This window comes from Ranitomeya imitator, chromosome 3 (genome assembly GCF_032444005.1).
Source record: "Ranitomeya imitator isolate aRanImi1 chromosome 3, aRanImi1.pri, whole genome shotgun sequence".
NCBI lineage: Eukaryota > Metazoa > Chordata > Amphibia > Anura > Dendrobatidae > Ranitomeya > Ranitomeya imitator.
Window position 1 is genome coordinate 661,483,233 of NC_091284.1, and position 21,812 is coordinate 661,505,044.

General features: G+C 44.2%; 1 protein-coding gene across 1 annotated transcript in view; it reads left to right on the plus strand.

Annotated features, from left to right (window-relative positions):
• LRRC63 (leucine rich repeat containing 63) overlaps positions 1 to 21,583 on the plus strand; it is a 63,162-nt gene extending 41,579 nt beyond the window's left edge. Inside the window, exons 10-11 of the mRNA XM_069758273.1 lie at positions 17,137 to 17,376; positions 21,151 to 21,583. Of these exons, the coding sequence (XP_069614374.1) occupies positions 17,137 to 17,376; positions 21,151 to 21,334 (424 nt within the window). The 3' untranslated portion in view covers positions 21,335 to 21,583. The remainder of the gene's footprint in view (positions 1 to 17,136; positions 17,377 to 21,150) is intronic.
• Positions 21,584 to 21,812: the final 229 nt, after the last annotated feature.

Here is a 21,812-nt window from a genome sequence, read left to right on the forward strand (position 1 = left end):
TGGGAAGGGACCCATTGGTTCAGGGATTGGAGGCAGGGGGATTTGGGAAGTTTGGAATGGCCTATCCTACTTTGATACTGGTTCAAAAAGTATGGGAGGCAATTAAAAAGACAAGGGAAGTGGGACTTGTAACAAATCTTTCCCCAATATGGCATAATGAAATACTACCTGAATTTATTAAAATGGGGGAATTCAAAAATTGGACATCATTGGGTATTCAATATGTGGCTCAGATTCAGGACTCACAAGGACTGTTATCCTTTGAGGCACTGCAGGAGAGTTATGAGTTGCAGGAGACCTATAGGTTTCAATATGGACAGTTGAGACATGCCTATCTTGCGCAGAGTAAAACGATGGATATGCAATTTATAGAGACATTCTGGTGGACTATATCTGTGCGATGGGAGGAACGAAAGGGGTAGTTTAAGATATTTATAGGGATTTGTAATATACCTTTCTTAATAGATTCCCTATTAAGGCAAAAGAGAAATGGGAGGAAGAGTTGGGAAGGATAGAGGAAGATAAATGGGAGGATATCATGGAATATATTCCCCAATTCTCATTAAGTGAGCTGGGTAGACTTTTGCAAATATATGTGCTTCACAGAGTATATGGAACTCCAGATAGGCTATATAAGACAGGGCTGAGACAGACTTCCGAGTGTGCTAGGTGCCAGTCCGTGGGGGCAGGGATTCTACACATGTTATGGCAATGTACGAGATTGAATTCATATTGGTTGGAGGTGGGAGGAGCAGTTGGGAAATCGTATGGCTGTACAATCGCAAGCGATCCTGTGATATATATTTTGGGATATGTGGAAGAGATCCGAGTTCCAAATCATCATAAAGTGGCCATAGCTAGATAATTGTATGTTGCGTGAAAGCTAATTGCCAGGCACTGGTTGAGTGAGGTACCGCCGACTCTGCAGGAATTCTATAGACAGTCTGATATGGTTATTAATATGGAAAAGGGTATTTATGAAAAATGGAAAAGTATGAAAACTTTTGAAACACTTTGGAAACCTTGGATGGAGAGGAACTGATTGCAGTGTGATGTTTTATTATGTAAGCAATGTATGCTATTGTCCTATTCTTGTTTATAAAGGCTTTAACCTCTTAAGCCCCAAGGGTGGTTTTCACGTTAATGACGGGCCAATTTTTACAATTCTGACCACTGTCCCTTTATGAGGTTATGACTCTGGAATGTTTCAAACGATCCTGATGATTCTGACAATGTTTTCTCGTGACATATTGTACTTCATGATAGTGGTAAAATTTCTTCGATAAGACTTGTGTTTATTTGTGAAAAAAAACAGAAATTTTGGGGAAAATTTTGAAAATTTCGCAATTTTCCAACTTTGAATTTTTATGCCCTTAAGGCTACGTTCAGATTAGCGTTGCGCGCCGCTGCGTCGGCGACGCAACGCACGACGCACGAAAAAACGCGTGCAAACGCACGCAAAAACGCTGCGTTTTGCGACGCGTGCGTCGTTTTTTGACGAAAATCGTCAAAAACTACGCACGTGTCGGAAAACGCAACAAGAAAAACGCATGCGTCCCCCATGTTAAACATAGGGGCGCATGACGCGTGCGTCGCCGCTGCGTTTCCCGACGCAGCGTTGGGAAACGCTAATCTGAACGTAGCCTTAAATCACAGAGATATGTTACCGTACACAAAATACTTAATAAGTAACATTTCCCACATGTCTACTTTACATCAGCACAATTTTGGCACCAAAATTTTTTTTGTTAGGGACTTATAAGGGTTAAAAGTTGACCAGCAATTTCTCATTTTTACAACACCATTTTTTTAGGGACCACATCTCATTTGAAGTCAATTCAAGGGGTCTATATGATAGAAAATAAGTGTGACACCATTCTAAAAACTGCACCCCTCAAGGTGCTCAAAACCACATTCAAGACGTTTACTAACCCTTCAGGTGTTTCACAGGAATTTTTGGAATGTTTAAATAAAAATGAACATTTAACTTTTTTCACACAAAATTTACTTCAGCTCCAATTTGTTTTATTTTACCAAGGGTAACAGGAGAAAATTGACCCCAAAAGTTGATGTACAATTTGTCCTGAGTACGCCGATACCCCATATGTGGGGGTAATGTTGTGAATTCTGTGGCTGAATTCACTCCTGTGGTCACAAGTGGTACTGCAGCTTCTGAGCTTCCTCCCTCAGGTGTTCTGGTGAGCTCGTTGGCTGCTTTGTTATTTAACTCCACCTGATTCTGTTTTCCTTGCTCCTTGTCAATGTTCCAGGGTTGGATCTGAGCTTCTGGATCTTTCCTGTGGCCTGCTGCTCTGCTTAGATAAGTGCTTCTTTGCTTTTGTTGCTACTTTTTCTGTCCAGCTTGTCTATTCGTTTTGCTGGAAGCTCTGAGACGCAAAGGGTGTACCGCCGTGCCGTTAGTTCGGCACGGTGGGTCTTTTTGCGCCCTTTGCGTGGTTTTTTGCTTTAGGGTTTTTTGTAGACTGCAAAGTTCCCTTTGCTATCCTCGCTCTATCTAGAATATCGGGCCTCACTTTGCTGAATCTATTTCATCCCTACGTTTGTCTTTTCATCTTGCTAACAGTCATTATATGTGGGGGGCTGCCTTTTCCTTTGGGGTATTTCTCTGAGGCAAGTCAGGCTTGTTTTTCTATCTTCAGGCTAGTCAGCTCCTCAGGCTGTGCCGAGTTGCATAGGTAGTGTCAGGCGCAATCCACAGCTGCCTTTAGTTGTGTTTAGGATAGGTTCAGGTATTGCGGTCTACAGAGATTCCACGTCTCAGAGCTCGTTCTATTGTTTTTTGGTTATTGTCAGATCACTGTATGTGCTCTGATTGCTGGCACACTGTGTCACTGGATTGCCTACATAACAGTACAAGGAACCAACCTAATGATTCTCAATAGAGGGAAAAAAGAAGTTCTGACATCATTTTTTTTTCTCAGCTCTGTGTTCAGTCTTTTTTTTCCCCTAGACATTTGGGTGTTTCAGGACACAGGTGTGGACATGGATATTCAGGGTCTGTGCTCTTCAATGGATAATCTCGTTACAAATGTACAAAGGATTCAAGATACTATTGATCAGAAATCTATGTTAGAACCAAAAATTCCTATTCCTGATTTGTTTTTTGGTGATAGAACTAAGTTTCTTAATTTCAAAAATAATTGTAAGCTATTTCTGGCCTTGAAACCTCATTCTTCTGGTAATCCTATTCAACAGGTTTTGATTATTATTTCTTTTTTGCGCGGCGACCCTCAGGACTGGGCATTTTCTCTTGCGCCAGGAGACCCTGCATTGAGTAATGTCAATGCGTTTTTCCTGGCGCTCGGATTGCTTTAGGATGAGCCTAATTCAGTGGATCAGGCTGAGAAAAATTTGCTGGCTTTGTGCCAGGGTCAGGATGATATAGAAGTATATTGTCAGAAATTTAGGAAGTGGTCAGTACTCACTCTGTGGAATGAATCTGCGCTGGCAGCTTTGTTCAGAAAGGGTCTCTCTGAGGCTCTTAAGGATGTCATGGTGGGTTTTCCTATGCCTGCTGGTTTGAATGAGTCTATGTCTTTGGCCATTCAGATCGGTCGACGCTTGCGCGAGCGTAAATCTGTGCACCATTTGGCGGTATTGTCTAAGATTAAACCTGAGCCTATGCAGTGCGATAGGACTATGACCAGAGTTGAACGGCAAGAACACAGACGTCTGAATGGTCTGTTTTTCTACTGTGGTGATTCCACTCATGCTATTTCTGATTGTCCTAAGCGCACTAAGCGGTTCGATAGGTCTGCCGTCATTGGTACTGTACAGTCCAAATTCCTTCTGTCCATTACCTTGATATGCTCTTTGTCATCGTATTCTGTCATGGCGTTTGTGGATTCAGGCGCTGCCCTGAATCTGATGGATTTGGATTATGCTAAACGTTGTGGGTTTTTCTTGGAGCCTTTGCGGTGTCCTATTCCGTTGAGAGGAATTGATGCTACACCTTTGGCCAAGAATAAACCTCAGTACTGGACCCAGCTGACCATGTGCATGGCTCCTGCACATCAGGAAGTTATTCGCTTTCTGGTGCTACATAATCTGCATGATGTGGTCGTGTTGGGATTGCCATGGCTGCAAACCCATAATCCAGTATTGGATTGGAACTCTATGTCGGTATCCAGCTGGGGTTGTCAGGGGGTACATGGTGATGTTCCATTTTTGTCTATTTCGTCATCCACTCCTTCTGAGGTCCCAGAGTTCTTGTCTGATTATCAGGATGTATTTGAAGAGCCCAAGTCCGATGCCCTACCTCCGCATAGGGATTGTGATTGTGCTATCAATTTGATTCCTGGTAGTAAATTCCCTAAAGGTCGATTATTTAATTTATCCGTGCCTGAACACGCCGCTATGCGCAGTTATGTGAAGGAATCCCTGGAGAAGGGACATATTCGCCCATCGTCATCACCACTGGGAGCAGGGTTCTTTTTTGTAGCCAAGAAGGATGGTTCGCTGAGACCGTGTATTGATTACCGCCTTCTTAATAAGATCACTGTTAAATTTCAGTATCCCTTGCCATTGTTATCTGACTTGTTTGCTCGGATTAAGGGGGCTAGTTGGTTCACTAAGATAGATCTTCGTGGTGCGTATAATCTGGTGAGAATCAGGCAAGGAGATGAATGGAAAACTGCATTTAATACGCCCGAGGGTCATTTTGAGTATCTTGTGATGCCGTTCGGACTTGCCAATGCTCCATCTGTGTTTCAGTCTTTTATGCATGACATCTTCCGTGAGTATCTGGATAAATTCCTGATTGTTTACTTGGATGACATTTTGATCTTCTCAGATGATTGGGACTCTCATGTGAAGCAGGTCAGAATGGTTTTCCAGGTCCTGCGTGCTAATTCTTTGTTTGTGAAGGGATCAAAGTGTCTCTTCGGTGTGCAGAAAGTCTCATTTTTGGGGTTCATCTTTTCCCCTTCTACTATCGAGATGGATCCGGTTAAGGTCCAAGCCATCCAGGATTGGACTCAGCCGACATCTCTGAAAAGTCTGCAAAAATTCCTGGGCTTTGCTAATTTTTATCGTCGCTTCATCTGTAATTTTTCTAGCATTGCCAAACCATTGACCGATTTGACAAAGAAGGGTGCTGATTTGGTTAATTGGTCTTCTGCTGCTGTGGAAGCTTTTCAGGAGTTGAAGCATCGTTTTTGTTCTGCCCCTGTGTTGTGTCAACCAGATGTTTCTCTTCCGTTCCAGGTCGAGGTTGATGCTTCTGAGATTGGAGCAGGGGCGGTTTTGTCACAGAGAGGTTCTGGTTGCTCAGTGTTGAAACCATGTGCTTTCTTTTCCAGGAAGTTTTCGGCTGCTGAGCGTAATTATGATGTGGGCAACCGAGAGTTGCTGGCCATGAAGTGGGCATTCGAGGAATGGCGTCATTGGCTTGAAGGAGCTAAGCATCGCGTGGTGGTATTGACTGATCATAAGAACCTTACTTATCTCGAGTCTGCCAAGCGCTTGAATCCTAGACAGGCCCGTTGGTCGTTATTTTTTGCCCGCTTCGATTTTGTGATTTCGTACCTTCCGGGCTCTAAAAATGTGAAGGCGGATGCTCTGTCTAGGAGTTTTGTGCCCGACTCTCCGGGTTCATCTGAGCCGGCGAGTATCCTCCAGGAAGGAGTCATTGTGTCTGCCATCTCCCCTGATTTGCGGCGAGTGTTGCAAAAATTTCAGGCGAATAAACCTGATCGTTGTCCGGCGGAGAAACTGTTCGTCCCTGATAGGCGGACTAGTAAAGTTATCTCTGAACTTCATTGTTCGGTGTTGGCTGGTCATCCTGGAATCTTTGGTACCAGAGAGTTAGTGGCTAGATCCTTCTGGTGGCCATCTCTGTCACGGGATGTACGTACTTTTGTGCAGTCCTGTGGGATTTGTGCTAGGGCTAAGCCCTGCTGTTCACGTGCCAGTGGGTTGCTTTTGCCCTTGCCGGTCCCAAAGAGGCCTTGGACACATATTTCGATGGATTTCATTTCTGACCTTCCTGTTTCTCAAAAGATGTCAGTCATTTGGGTGGTCTGTGATCGCTTTTCTAAAATGGTCCATCTGGTGCCCTTGGTTAAATTGCCTTCCTCCTCTGATTTGGTGCCTTTGTTCTTCCAGCATGTGGTTCGTTTGCATGGCATTCCTGAGAATATTGTTTCTGACAGAGGTTCCCAGTTTGTTTCAAGGTTTTGGCGAGCCTTTTGTGGTAGGATGGGCATTGACCTATCTTTTTCCTCGGCTTTCCATCCTCAGACTAATGGCCAGACCGAACGAACCAATCAGACCTTGGAAACATATCTGAGATGTTTTGTTTCTGCAGACCAGGATGATTGGGTGTCCTTTTTGCCGTTGGCTGAGTTCGCCCTTAATAATCGGGCCAGCTCGGCTACCTTGGTCTCTCCATTTTTCTGCAATTCTGGGTTCCATCCTCGTTTCTCTTCAGGACAGGTTGAGTCTTCGGACTGTCCTGGTGTGGATTCTGTGGTGGACAGGTTGCAGCAGATCTGGACTCAGGTAGTGGACAATTTGACCTTGTCCCAGGAGAAGGCTCAACTTTTCGCTAATCGCAGACGCCGTGTGGGCCCCCGACTTCGTGTTGGGGATCTGGTTTGGTTATCTTCTCGTCATATTCCTATGAAGGTTTCCTCTCCTAAATTTAAACCTCGTTTTATTGGTCCGTATAGGATTTCTGAGATTCTCAATCCTGTGTCTTTTCGTCTGACCCTCCCAGACTCCTTTTCCATACATAATGTATTCCATAGGTCGTTGTTGCGGAGATACGTGGCACCTATGGTTCCATCTGTTGAGCCTCCTGCCCTGGTTTTGGTGGAGGGGGAATTGGAGTATATTGTGGAGAAAATTTTGGATTCTCGTGTTTCTAGACGGAAACTCCAGTATCTGGTTAAATGGAAGGGTTATGCTCAGGAAGATAATTCCTGGGTTTTTGCCTCTGATGTCCATGCTCCAGATCTTGTTCGTGCCTTTCATGTGGCTCATCCTGGTCGGCCCGGGGGCTCTGGTGAGGGTTCGGTGACCCCTCCTCAAGGGGGGGGTACTGTTGTGAATTCTGTGGCTGAATTCACTCCTGTGGTCACAAGTGGTACTGCAGCTTCTGAGCTTCCTCCCTCAGGTGTTCTGGTGAGCTCGTTGGCTGCTTTGTTATTTAACTCCACCTGATTCTGTCTTCCTTGCTCCTTGTCAATGTTCCAGTGTTGGATCTGAGCTTCTGGATCTTTCCTGTGGCCTGCTGCTCTGCTTAGATAAGTGCTTCTTTGCTTTTGTTGCTACTTTTTCTGTCCAGCTTGTCTATTCGTTTTGCTGGAAGCTCTGAGACGCAAAGGGTGTACCGCCGTGCCGTTAGTTCGGCACGGTGGGTCTTTTTGCCCCCTTTGCGTGGTTTTTTGCTTTAGGGTTTTTTGTAGACTGCAAAGTTCCCTTTGCTATCCTCGCTCTATCTAGAATATCGGGCCTCACTTTGCTGAATCTATTTCATCCCTACGTTTGTCTTTTCATCTTGCTAACAGTCATTATATGTGGGGGGCTGCCTTTTCCTTTGGGGTATTTCTCTGAGGCAAGTCAGGCTTGTTTTTCTATCTTCAGGCTAGTCAGCTCCTCAGGCTGTGCCGAGTTGCATAGGTAGTGTCAGGCGCAATCCACAGCTGCCTTTAGTTGTGTTTAGGATAGGTTCAGGTATTGCGGTCTACAGAGATTCCACGTCTCAGAGCTCGTTCTATTGTTTTTGGGTTATTGTCAGATCACTGTATGTGCTCTGATTGCTGGCACACTGTGTCACTGGATTGCCTACATAACAGGGTAAACCACTGTTTGGGCGCATGGCAGAGCTCGGAAGGGAAGGAGCGCCATTTGACTTTTCAATGCAAAATTGACTGGAATTGAGATGGGATGCCATGTCGCGTTTGGAGAGCTCCTGATGTGCCTAAACATTGAAACCACCCACAAGTGACACCATTTTGGAAAGTAGACCCCCTAAGGAACTTATCTAGATGTGTGGTGAGCACTTTGACCCACCAAGTGCGTCACAGAAGTTTATAATGCAGAGCCGTAAAAATAAAAAATCATTTTTTCACAAAAATGATCTTTTCGATCCCAATTTTTTATTTTTCCAAGGGTAAGAGAAGAAATTGGACCCCAAAAGTTGTTGTGCAATTTGTCCTGAGTATGCTGATACCCCATATGTGGGGGTAAGCCACTGTTTGGGCGCATGGCAGAGCTCGGAAGGGAAAGGAGCGTCGTTTGACTTTTCAATGCAAAATTGACAGGAATTGAGATGGGATGCCATGTTGCGTTTGGAGAGCCACTGATGTGCCTAAACATTGAAACCCCCCAAAAGTGACACAATTTTGGAAATTATACCCCCTAAGGAAATTATCTTGATGTGTTGTGATAACTTTGAACCCCAAAGTGATTCAGTACAGTTTATAACGCAGAGCCGTGAAAATAAAAAATCATTTTTTTTCCACAAAAATTATTTTTTAGCCCCCAGTTTTGTATTATCCCAAGGGTAACAGGAGAAATTGGACCCTAAAAGTTGTTGTCCAATTTGTCCTGAGTACGCTGATACACCACATGTGGGGGGGGGGAACCACCGTTTGGGCGCATGGCAGAGCTCGGAAGGGAAGGAGCGCCATTTGGAATGCAGACTTAGATGGATTGGGCTGCAGGCGTCACATTGTGTTGGCAGAGCCCCTAATGTACCTAAATAGTAGAAACCCCCCACAAGTGACCCCATATTAGAAACTAGACCCCCAAGGAACTTATCTAGATGTGTTGTGAGAACTTTGAACCCCCAAGTGTTTCACTACAGTTTATAACGCAGAGCCGTGAAAATAAAAAATCATTTTTTTCCACAAAAAATATTTTTTAGCCCCCAATTTTGTATTTTCCCAAGGGTAACAGGAGAAATTGGACCCCAAAAGTTATTGTCCAATTTGTCCTGAGTACGCTGATACCCCATATGTGGGGGTAAACCCCTGTTTCGGCGCACGGGAGAGCTCGGAAGGGAAGGAGCACTGTTTTACTTTTTCAACGCAGAATTGGCAGGAATTGGGATTGGACGCCATGTCGCGTTTGGAGAGTCCTTGATGTGCCTAAACAGTGGAAACCCCCAATTCTAACTGAAACCCTAGCCCTAACCCTAGCCCTAACCCTACCCCTAACGGGAAAATGGAAATAAATAATTTTTTTTTAATTTTATTATTTTTCCCTAACTAAGGGGGTGATGAAGGGGGGTTTGATTTACTATTTATAGCGTTTTTTAAGTGGATTTTTATGATTAACAGCCGTCACACACTAAAAGACGCTTTTTAATGCAATAAATAGTTTTTGCGTCTTCATATTTTGAGAGCTATAATTTTTCCATATTTTGGTCCACAGTCATGCGAGGTCTTGTTTTTTGCGGGACGAGTTGACGTTTTTATTGGTAACATTTTCGGGCACGTGACATTTTTTGATCGCTTTTTATTCCGATTTTTGTGAGGCAGAATGACCAAAAACCAGCTATGCATGAATTTCTTTTTGGCGGGGAGTTTATACCGTTCTACGTTTGGTATGATAATAAAGCGTTGTTTTTTGCCTCGTTTTTTTTTTACCACATTCACTGAAGGGGTTAACTAGTGGGACAGTTTTATAGGTGGGGTCGTTACGGACGCGGCGATACTAAATATGTGTACTTTTATTGTTTTTTTCATTATTTAGATAAAGAAATGTATTTATGGGAACGATATATATATTTCTTTTTCTTTATTTAGGAATTTTTTTCTTTTTCACACATGTGAATATTTTTTTTTTACGTTATAACATTGCCCCGGAGGGGCATCATGTTATAAGGTCAGATCGCTAATCTGACTCTTTGCAGAGCACTGTGTCAGATCAGCGATCTGACATGCAGGGCTGCAGGCTTATCAGCGCTTGCTCTGAGCAGGCGCTGGTAAGCCACCTCCCTGCAGTACCCGGATTTAGCCCCGCGGCCATTTTGGATCCGGGGCCTGCAGGGAGGAGGCGCTCGGTACAAGGCACATCGCCTTGTACCGACGGTCTCAGGGAAGCACGCAGGGAGCCCCCTCCCTGCGCGATGCTTCCCTGTACTGCCGGACCGCTGCGATCATGTTTGATCGCAGTGTTCCTGGGGTTAATGTGCCAGGGGCAGTCCGTGGCTGCTCCTGGCACATAGTGCTGGATGTCAGCTGCGATAGTCAGCTGGCACCCGGCCGCGATCGGCCGCGCTCCCCCCGTGAGCGCGGCCTATCGCATATGACGTATATGACGTACTATCCCGTCGGTGGTCATATGGGCCAACCCCACCTCGACGGGATAGTACGTCATATGGGATTAACGGGTTAAGGGAGGAGGGAGGAAGGGTGGGGAACTGGGGGATTGTTTCAAAATGTTTGTAAACATGTTTTTTCTCTTTTGCTGACACAATTGTGTGTAGTTGTCAATTTCAATATTGTTAATAAAAATTATCTGATTAAAAAAAAGACGGACACCACCGGATCACAGGTCAGATGGGGTCCACAGTGCCTCCATCAACCTCATTATAGGCAATTTTCTGCCGGGGGTTCTGTCTGAATCATGTATTTCAGAGATTTACATGGAAACCCCAGTGTAAGCACAGAGCGCAGGATAAATGTGCGCTGAGCCTAAGGCTACTTTCACACTTGCGTTTTTAGCAAATGTGCTTGCAGGATGCGTTTTTTGCCCATAGACTTGTATTAGCGACGGATGGCCACACGTCGCGTCCGTCGTGCGACGGATCCGTCGTGTTTTGGCAGATCGTCGTCACAAAAAAAGTTCAATGTAATGTTTTTTTTGTCCGACGCGTCTACCATTTTCTACCGCGCATGCACGGCTGAAACTCCGCGCCCTCCTCCCCGAACCTCAGAATGGGCAGCGGATGTGTTGAAAAACTGCATCCGCTGCCCACGTCGTGCACAAATTTCACAATGTGCGTCGGTATGTCGGCCTGACGCATAGCGACGGACCCATACCGACGCAAGTGTGAAAGTAGCCTTACTGAGATCTTTGGGAGGCAGAATGAAAAATGTTGTATTTTCATAAGGGTATCAGGAGAAATTTCTCCGTATAATTTTTCGTGCAATTTCTCCTCAGTACGCCGATACTGCATATGTGGGAGAAAACTACTGTTTGGGCGCAGGTGAAGAATTGGTTTTATTTATTTTAAAATACTTTAGGGTATGCTTACACTTTTTTTTTCTTCAGCAGTCAAAAACAAGAAACTGCTTGAGGTAACTCTCCTTCTTTGGGGAACTTTGAGGAGTTTTCCGTTTCCGTGAAGCATTTTTTTTTGCTGCCTTTTGATTGAAAACGCTACAATCTAGGCACTGTCCAATCTGGAGACACTTCAAACAAGTGACATCCACTAACTTTTTTTCCTACCAGGCGTTTTTGAAATCATGAAGTATTTAAAAGATACTCAAAAAAACTAAATATATGAACATCGAGTTGTTTTTCCATAGAAGTGAATACGAAGAATCTTTAGAGCATTTTGTGTGGACTTCTCAAAAACACCGGAAATAGGCACAGTGTGAATATACGTTAACTTTTATGCCAGTTATAGATTAATAACTAAAAATGTTGTTAAACAAGCCACATGAGTCCTTGTTTTTTTTTTTGTAGAAATGGTTGTATTTTTTATATATTTAATGTACTGTATATACTCGAGTATAAGCCGAGATTTTCAGCCCAAAATTTTGGGCTGAAAGTGCCCCTCTCGGCTTATACTCGAGTCACGGTGGGCGGCAGGGTCGGCGGGTGAGGGGGAGAGGGCGCTGAGGCATACTTACCTAGTCCCAGCGATCCTGACGCTCCCTCTGCCCGTCACACTGTCTTTGGTGCTGCAGGTCTTCCCCTGTTCAGCGGTCACACTGGACCGCTGATTAGAGAAATGAATATGCGGCTCCACCTCCCATAGGGGTGGAGCCGCATATTCATTTCTCTAATCAGCGGTGCCGGTGACCGCTGATAGAGGAAGAGGCTGCGGCACCGAAGACCGTGTGACAGGCAGAGGGAGCGGGATGCGGGGAGCAGGCAAGTATGTAATATTCACCTGTCTGCGTTTCACACGCCGGGCGTCGCTCCATCTTCCCGGCGCTGCTCCATCTTCCCGGCGTCTCTCCGCTCTGACTGTTCAGGTCAGAGGGCGCGATGACGCATATAGTGTGCGCGGCGCTCTCTGCCTGATCAGTCAGTGCGGAGAGACGCCGGGACCGGACGCTGGAAGCTGCAAGCAAGAGAGGTGAGTATGGCTTTTTTTTTTATTGCAGCAGCAATGGCACAGCTTTATATGGCACAGCTATGGGGCAATAATGAACGGTGCAGAGCACTATATGGCACAGCTATGGGGCAATAATGAACGGCGCAGAGTACTATATGGCAGCTATGGGGCAATAATGAACGGCGCAGAGCACTATATGGCACAGCTATGGGGCAATAATGAACGGTGCAGAGCACTATATGGCAGCTATGGTGCAATAATGAACGGCGCAGAGTACTATATGGCACAGCTATGGGGCAATAATGAACGGCGCAGAGTACTATATGGCAGCTATGGGGCAATAATGAACGGCGCAGAGCACTATATGGCACAGTTATGGGGCAATAATGAACGGTGCAGAGCACTATATGGCACAGCTATGGGACAATAATGAACGGTGCCGAGCACTATATGGCACAGCTATGGGGCAAGAATGAACGGTGCAGAGCACTATATGGCACAGCTATGGGGCAATAATGAACGGTGCAGAGCACTATATGGCACAGCTATGGGGCAAGAATGAACGGCGCAGAGCACTATATGGCACAGCTATGGGGCAATAATGAACGGTGCAGAGCACTATATGGTACAGCTATGGGGCAAGAATGAACGGTGCAGAGCACTATATGGCACAGCTATGGGGCAAGAATGAACGGTGCAGAGCACTATATGGCACAGCTATTGGGCAACAATGAACGGTGCAGAGCACTATATGGCACAGCTGTGGGGCAATAATGAACGGTGCAGAGCACTATATGGCACAGCTATGGGGCAAGAATGAACGGTGCAGAGCACTATATGGCACAGCTATGGGGCAACAATGAATGGTGCAGAGCACTATATGGCACAGCTATTGGGCAATAATGAACTGTGCAGAGCACTATATGGCACAGCTATGGGGCAACAATGAACGGTGCAGAGCACTATATGGCACAGCTATGGGGCAGGAATGAACGATGCAGAGCACTATATGGCACAGCTATGGGGCCATAATGAACAGTATGGAGCATCTATTTTTATTTTTGAAATTCACCGGTAGCTGCTGCATTTTCCACCCTAGGCTTATACTCGAGTCAATACGTTTTCCCAGTTTTTTGTGGCAAAATTAGGGGGGTCGGCTTATACTCGGGTCGGCTTATACTCGAGTATGTACGGTACTTAAAGGGTTTTATCTTTGTAGGGTAGAATTTTATAAGTATAGCTATACTGTAACTTTTTAGCATTGGTTTTTAGGTTTTGTTTTGATGGCGTTCTCTGGGCAGTAAAAATTGCACACCGGCTTTCTTTTGTGGGTCAGTATGGTAGTGGCGATACCAAATTTATAGAGTGGTAGTATTATTTTTAATATTCATAATGTTGTTATTTTTCCTTTAACTTTTAAAAAGTAAAATAAAAAAGTTATGGCTCTGAGAATAAGGTGACATAGACTGAATAAATTATATGAAGCTCGTGTGATGGCTTTTTGTGTGGGGTGTGCTGCAGTTTATATTGGTACTACTGTGTCCGTGATACCATTTTACCTATTTATATTTTATATACAACAGATTTTATTTTTGTTGTTTAGATTTTTTAAGTTATCATTGGAGAAAGGAAATGCAATTTATTCCTGACTATTTGCCCGTTTGGACCATCCAGCAAACACCTGATGAACAAGTGAAACGCAAGCTTAAAAATCGTTCTCCATAGCACATCTCCACATGTAAACAAGACCTGTGCTGCCAATCACAAGATGTTCTATAGGCACAGAAAGATGATTTTTTAACGCTTTTTTTGTTTACATAGAATTCTGGTTGTATAGAAGTCCTGTGTAAACAGATCAGGAAACGATCTGTGATTTTCCAGTATGTATGTATCTATCAGCCTTGTTTCTGGCGTGTAAATCTGTCATTTGCCTGTCGGTATGATGCTAATTAGCTCGGCCATTACTCACTATTAGGCCGGAGTCACACATGCGAGAAACACGTCCATGTCTCGCATGTGAAAAGCAAGCTCTGGCGCCGGCACTTCGGAGCGGAGCGTGCGGCCACATAGCAACACATGGAGCCGCACGCTCCGCTCCCAAGTGCCGACGCCAGAGCTTGCTTTTCACATGCGAGACATGGACGTGTTTCTCGCATGTGTGACTCCGGCCTCATACTGTGATCACTTGGTTGGTGGCTAACTAACCCTCATTTTTTTTTCTTGTCTTATTTTTAGAGTCATGCTCATGTCGATATATCACATTTATCACAGTCCAGGTTTTCATTGTCAGTACATGGTTAGTACAGTAGTTTTGCTGAACCGTACAGATATGATGCTGATCTGCAAAATGCGTCAATGCAATAGTTCAGTAATTGAGTAAAAAGATCAGTGTGTGCCTGACTAATAGAGGTAAAAGGCAGACCGGAAACAAGTATTCACGACATCTGCATCATCAGTGAATACTTGTGCAATACTATATGCAAGTGAATATAAAGGTACTTTGTTACTGGAACGTCCGACTTGAATAGTTCTCCGAGTGGAGCACTGAGCTAAAAAATAATAATCAATCAATATAAACAATATAAACTTTGACAAAAATTATTCATTCTAAAATAAGTGAGGAATTGATATTCACACAGTTTTTACTGTGCCCCGATCCTTAAGTATCAATACTATAACAGGTGACTACGGTTTTACCTATTAAAGGGCATCTGTCAGCAGGTATTTGCTTCCACTCCACTGTCCCTTGGATGTAACTTTTGGGTATTTTCTGTCATATTGACCCCCCAAACTCACTACAACTGTAAGCTGGTCTCTAAATAAAAAGGTTTTGTACATTTTGTTGGAAAAATGAGAAATCGCTGATCAACTTTTAACCCTTATAATGTCCAAACTAGTGATGAGCGAGTGTACTCGTTGCTCGGATTTTCCCGAGCATGCTCGGGTGAACTTCGAGTATTTGTTAGTGTTCGGAGATTAAGTTTTCATCGCCTCAGCTGAATGATTTACAGCTACTAGACAGCTTGATTACATGTGGGGAATCCCTAGCAACCAGGCAACCCCCACATGTACTCAGCCTGGCTAGTAGCTGTAAATCATTCAGCTGAGGCGATGAAAACTTAATCTCCGAACACTAACAAATACTCGGAGATCACCCGAGCATGCTGGGGAAAACCCGAGCAACGAGTGCAACGAGTACACTTGCTCATCACTAATCCTAACAAAAAAAAATTATGGTTCCAAAATTGTGCTGATGTAAAATAGACATATGGGAAATGTTATTTATTAACTATTTTGTGCGATATGACTCTCTGATTTAAGGGCACAAAGATTAAAAGTTAGAAAATTGTAACATTTTTAAAATTTTTGCCAAATTTCTGTTTTTCTCATAAATAAATGCAAGTTATATCGAAGAAATTTTACCACTATCATGAAGTACAATATGTCACGAAAAAACAGTGTCAGAATCAGTGGGATCCATTGAAGCGTTCCAGAGTTATTACCTCATAAATTGACAGTGGTCAGAATTGTAAAAATTGGCACGGTCATTAAGTACAAAATTAACTCTGTCACTAAGGGGTTAAATCTAGAAAGATTGATACTCTGACATTTGGTTCCAGTACACAACTACAATATAATGTGAAACTTCAAAAGACCAACTTCAAAATATGACTGATCAGAAATAAAAAAAAAAAAACCTAACCAATAAAAAAATTCTGAATAAAAATAAAAAGTTAAAATATAATCTGCTCCTATTGTTTTGTTTTTTTTTTTTCATTTTCTTTTTAATGGTTCTCAACCCTTATGTGGGTGTTTTATAAACTGGCTGCCGGATGATCCAGGTTATCTGATAACTAGTGTTGAGCGATACCTTCCGATATTCAAAGGTATCGGTATCGGATGGTATCAGCCGATATCCAAAAAATATCGGATACCCGATACCAATGCAAGTCAATGGGACACAAATATCGGAAGGTATCCTGGATGGTTCCCAGGGTCTGAAGGAGAGGAGACTCTCCTTCAGGCCCTGGGATCCATATTCATGTAAAAAATAAAGAATAAAAATTATGGATATACTCACCCCTCCGCCGGACCCTGGCTGTCACCGCTGCGAGCGTCTGCCTCCGTTCCTAAGAATGCAGTGAGTGGAGGACCTTCGATGACGTCGCACAGGTGTGTACTATAGAGGACAGAGAATGAACTTCAATCCAATATTGCAGCCAGCATGCAGCCAGCGGGTAAGGAAAGGGTGAATCAAACACCCGAAAACCCCACCTCTATGGCTGAAAATTGTTCACTCCAAATTCAGGTGACAGAGTCCCTTTAAACAGTTCAGTAAGTGACACATTGATGGAATCAGGGTCTCTGTCTCTTCCGATTACATAGCAAAAAATTGATTTCATATTCCCTTTACCAATATGCAGGAACATTTTTAAAGCTTTTCACTATGAAAATATTGAGCACAATCTATATAATATGGGTGCCACATGCCCTATTAGTATATATAGTGTTTGTAGCCACTGTTAGATGTTTAAGCTTAGGAGGAATACATCGTAAAAGGCCCACAGTCTGGATGAATGCGTATACATCTGACCACAATGGGGACCAATTGCAAAAATAAGAAAAAGTATACCGCACAGTAAAGAGTTTTTTGTGGTTTCCCTCTGCACAAGAAGCTGTCCTTTGCTATGCCGTTAAATAAAAATGATGAGGCTGCAGAGCAGTCAGATGGAGGTGAAGAGCACACACTTTGGGATTCGGCTTGGTATAATGAGGCTATGGCAGTGAAAAAGTATCAGGATAAACTTTGGGGTTTTCGGCTAAATGCAGAATCTGCGGGACATGTGTAAATGGAATAATGTGTATCTTCCTAGGGCGCTGGAGTTCCTAAACGTGGAAGGAAATAGTTTACCTGCATTACCCTGTGGAGCGCTGAAGCTGAAGTTAAAACACCTACGTGTGGGGAATAATCGGATGCACCCCCTGTTCTGGGGGGAAAACACCCGCATTCAACCACAACGTCTGCTGGACTTGGCAGCCATGTCCTTTGGCAAAAACAACATGTTTCGTTATTTCACAGCTATTCCTAGTGAAGTGACACACATACTACAGAAGTAAGTCCTGCCATCTTCTGAGTTGTAAGTATAATACCGAAGTTGGGTTTCAGGAGTACAAAGTGCCACATGTACCTGTATATATGCCTAGTAAGAGAACGTGAAAATGTAGTATAGATGTTCACACATACAACCACATAATACCATAACAAACAAGAAGTTACAATACAGACTATGGACAGAGAAAAAGTGAAATAACAAGAAATATAAATATTAAATCCTGTGAATATTCTACCAATCATAGCAAATAGATCAATGGCTGCACTCAACTGTACTAAAGCAAGGAAATGTGCGATACATGAAATGTGAATAGCATAATGGCTTGTGAAATCTATGAAAAAACACATGAGATGCTTAGCACAAGATTTGGCCAAAAAATCTGAGCCCATCCACCAAACGTCAAGGTAATCTCAGATGGGCTCACATTTTTTGGCCAAATCTTGTGCTAAGCATCTCATGTGTTTTTTCATAGCTTTCATAAGCCATTATGCTATTCACATTTCATGTATCGCACATTTCCTTGCTTTAGCACAGTTGAGTGCAGCCATTGATCTGTTTGCTATGTACGGTACCGTATATACTCGAGTATAAGCCGACCCGAGTATACGCCGACCCCCCTAATTTTCCCACAAAAAACTGGGAAAACTTATTGACTTGAGTATAAGCCTAGGGTGGAAATGCAGCATTTACCGGTGAATTTCAAAAATAAAAATAGATCATTATTTCCCCATAGCTGTGCCATATAGTGCTCTGCACCGTTCATATTGCCCCATAGATGCTGCACAGATGCCCCATACAGTGCTCTGCACCGTTCATATTGCCCCATAGATGCTGCACAGATGCCCCATACAGTGCTCTGCACCGTTCATATTGCCCCATAGATGCTGCACAGATGCCCCACAGTGCTCTGCACCGTTCATATTGCCCCATAGATGCTGCACAGATGCCCCATATAGTGCTCTGCACCGTTCATATTGCCCCATAGATGCTGCACAGATGCCCCATATAGTGCTGTGTGCCGTTCATACTGCCCCATAGATGCTGCACATAAATCTGTGCCATGGCCGCTGCTGCTGCTGCAATAATAAAAAAAAAACACACATACTCACCTCTCTTGATTGCAGCTCCCAGCGTCTCTCTGCACTGACTGATCAGGCAGAGGGCGCCGCGCACACTATATGCGTCATCGCGCCCTCTGACCTGAACAGTCAGAGCGCAGATAGACGCCGGGAAGATGGAGCGGCGCCCGGCGGCTGGAACGTGGACAGGTAAATATGACATACTTACCTAGTCCCAGCGATCCTGACGCTCCCCGCCTTCCTCCCCGTCTTCTGTGCTGTAGCCTCTTCCTGTCAGCGGTCACCGTTACCGCTGATTAGAGAAATGAATAGGCGGCTCCACCCCTATGGGAGGTGGAGCCGCCTATTCATTTCTGTAATGAGCGGTCCCACGTGACCGCTGAAGAGGGGAAGAAGCTGCAGCACAGAAGCCCGTGGGACGGCAGGGACAGCGCGAGGATCGCTGGGACTAGGTGAGTATGCCTCAGCGCCCTCTCCCTCTCACCCGCCGACCCCACCGCTACCGTGACTCGAGTATAAGCCGAGAGGTGCACTTTCAGCCCAAAAATTTGGGCTGAAAATCTAGGCTTATACTCGAGTATATACGGTAAGTCTTTTTTGGTTATGCACCAGTTCAGACTAGATCGCTCTTCAGTCAGTTTTCCTATATTTACTATGTACTATTTTTTCTGACTTGAACGCCCCGCCCTTCACCATGCTGTGATTTTAATTACATCCAAACACAGTTGGTTCCGACCTTCCAATAAATGCAGGCCTTACCATGCTATTAGCCAGAGGTAAGTGTTCACACTAGGTAGTCAGGTCAGGGACCCATCCGATCTGAGATTACCTTGACGTTTGGTGGATGGGCTCACATTTTTTGGCTAAATCTTGTGCTAAGAATCTCGTGTTTTTTCATAGATTTCACAAGCCATTATGCTATTCACATTTCATGTATTGCACATTTCCTTGCTTTAGTACAGTTGAGTGCAGCCATTGATCTATTTGCTATGTAAGTCTTTTTTGGTTATGCACCAGTTCAGACTAGATTGCTGTTCAGTCAGTTTACCTATATTTACTATTGTACCAATCAGCCTGGTTCACACAGCACAGGTATTATTGTATCCATTGTAAGACATAGAAATCATCGGGCCCCATAGAAAAAGTCCTTATTACTCCCGTTGACCACTCCTCTGTCCCCTCCAAAAAAATAACGAAAAAGCAGCGGAATAGGTGGGGTCACGGCGCGTTGGCATAGTCACAGAAGGGTGTATCGCCAAACTTTTAAATAGTGAAAGACACGTACTGCAGAATTTACAATGTAATTTTGCCCCTATTTAAGCCCATTAGTGTTCTAACAAACTATGATAACACTTTCATGGCCTCCATAAAGAATGATGTCAACTAAAATCCCTCCCCCTCCCCAAAACAGTATGATACACCCCGAGTGAATTATTCGACAGTACCCTTCACGTGCAAAGTATAATGCCGCCACAGTGCCCCAGTACAATGATGTCCTTACAGTTCCCACACATATATGAAGAGTCCCCTGAGTGACTGTAGCACAGTATGATGGCCCCACCCTCCCATAATACAGTGTAATGGCCCCCACAGCCCTCCACTCAGTATAATGCACCACACACAATATGAATGCCCCCACAGCTCCACACACTGTTTGACCACCACCACAGTCCCTGCACATACAGTTGATGGCCTCCAAAGCTCTCCACACTTTATGATGGACACACATCCCCTACACACATTATGATGGCCTCAAAATATATACCCCAAACACAGTGTATCCACACACACAGTATATCCCCATAAGCAGAATGATGGCCCCATACTAATTACTGAAAAAAATGACACCTAACCACTGTTCCCCCACTGATCCGATTTCTGCAGTGTGTTTCTGAAGCTCCATGCAATGGGCACATTGTAGTGACATTATTGTGATGCAGAGCTTAGATGCACAGAGTGAATGATGGAACAGGGAGCTGACGGTTGCTTCTTCCATCGTTCTCTTCAACTGTGTCTACATCCAAAGTGCCACGCCGGGTAGGTGGTGGGGACTCCACTGTCTCACGGCCCCATAAGGCTACGTTCACATTAGCGTCGCGTCGCTGTTGCGTCGGCGACGCAGCGGCGACGCGCCCCTATGTTTAACATAGGGGACGCGTGCGTCTTTTTGCACGCGTTTTCCGACACGTGCGTCGTTTTAGACGCTAGCGTCGGACGCAAGAAAACGCTACAAGTTGCATTTTTCTTGCGTCCGATTTCGTCAAAAAACGACGCACGCGTCGCCGACGCAGGGCGGCGCAACGCTAGTGTGAACGTAGCCTAACAGGATGCACTTGATTGCATCTCTATTAGCCTGAACTAGGAGTGGAGACAAAAATAGAACAAGATATGAAGCTAGCAGGAGTGGGCATCCTAATATATACAGTAACTGGCCAACATAGGAACTCCATACATATCACACATCATCATCATCACTGCAGAATATGTTATATAAGTAAATATTATTATTATTATTATCATGATTTCGGCTAGTTTTAGGTCTGTCCATTTCCTGCCTTGAAGACTCACTTTATGCTATGATGTAGTTTCTAGGTTTTCCCTAATTTAGTTGATCTGCCCTGTGTGCACTTGACCTTATTGTGTCTTAATGTTGACAACATCTAAGTTTTAATATGATATTCCCTTTTCTATCCAGCTTAACAGTCTGTGACTGCTGCAGAGGTGTCTTATCAGGGGAAGGACTTCGCTTTATTCGACCTTGTGAGAAAATCTTTGGAATCCGCAAGCTGCCATTTATCTTTCATAGCTGCTCATCCTCCTGTTACAGAAGTTTTATGTGCCAGACAGAGTCACTTACTCATCATCTCTATGACAGTTAATGTGCATTCTTCATAGTAGTAAATGAGCAACATCTTTTTAAGTAATGAGAACCCATCAAGTCCCAAGCCACCACCCTTACAATTTACAGGCCTATTCCTTCCATCCAGGAATGGGATTTCCTTGACAAACGTTTGTACCTGTTCAATAACAACTTTTAAATTAGCACACCCAATATTTTTTTATTAGCTAAACCTCTGTAAATGTGTGTTACTATAGTGTAAGTGTGTTAATATAGTTACCGATCACCATCTCCTCCAGTTTTTGTCTCACACTGCACTCTATATGTGAGCCAAAAGTCAATTTTACAATTTTAGTGTCATGCCGCTGCCGCACCCCGCACCCCGCACCCGTCATTCTTACCTGTCCTCGGCATCCCAACGCGGCTCCTCTGCTGCAGCGTCTTCACTCCAGCGCTCGCACCCAGCTTCTGCTGCTCATCGGGTGCGCGCACGCCGTGTTCAGTTCTGCGCGTGCACA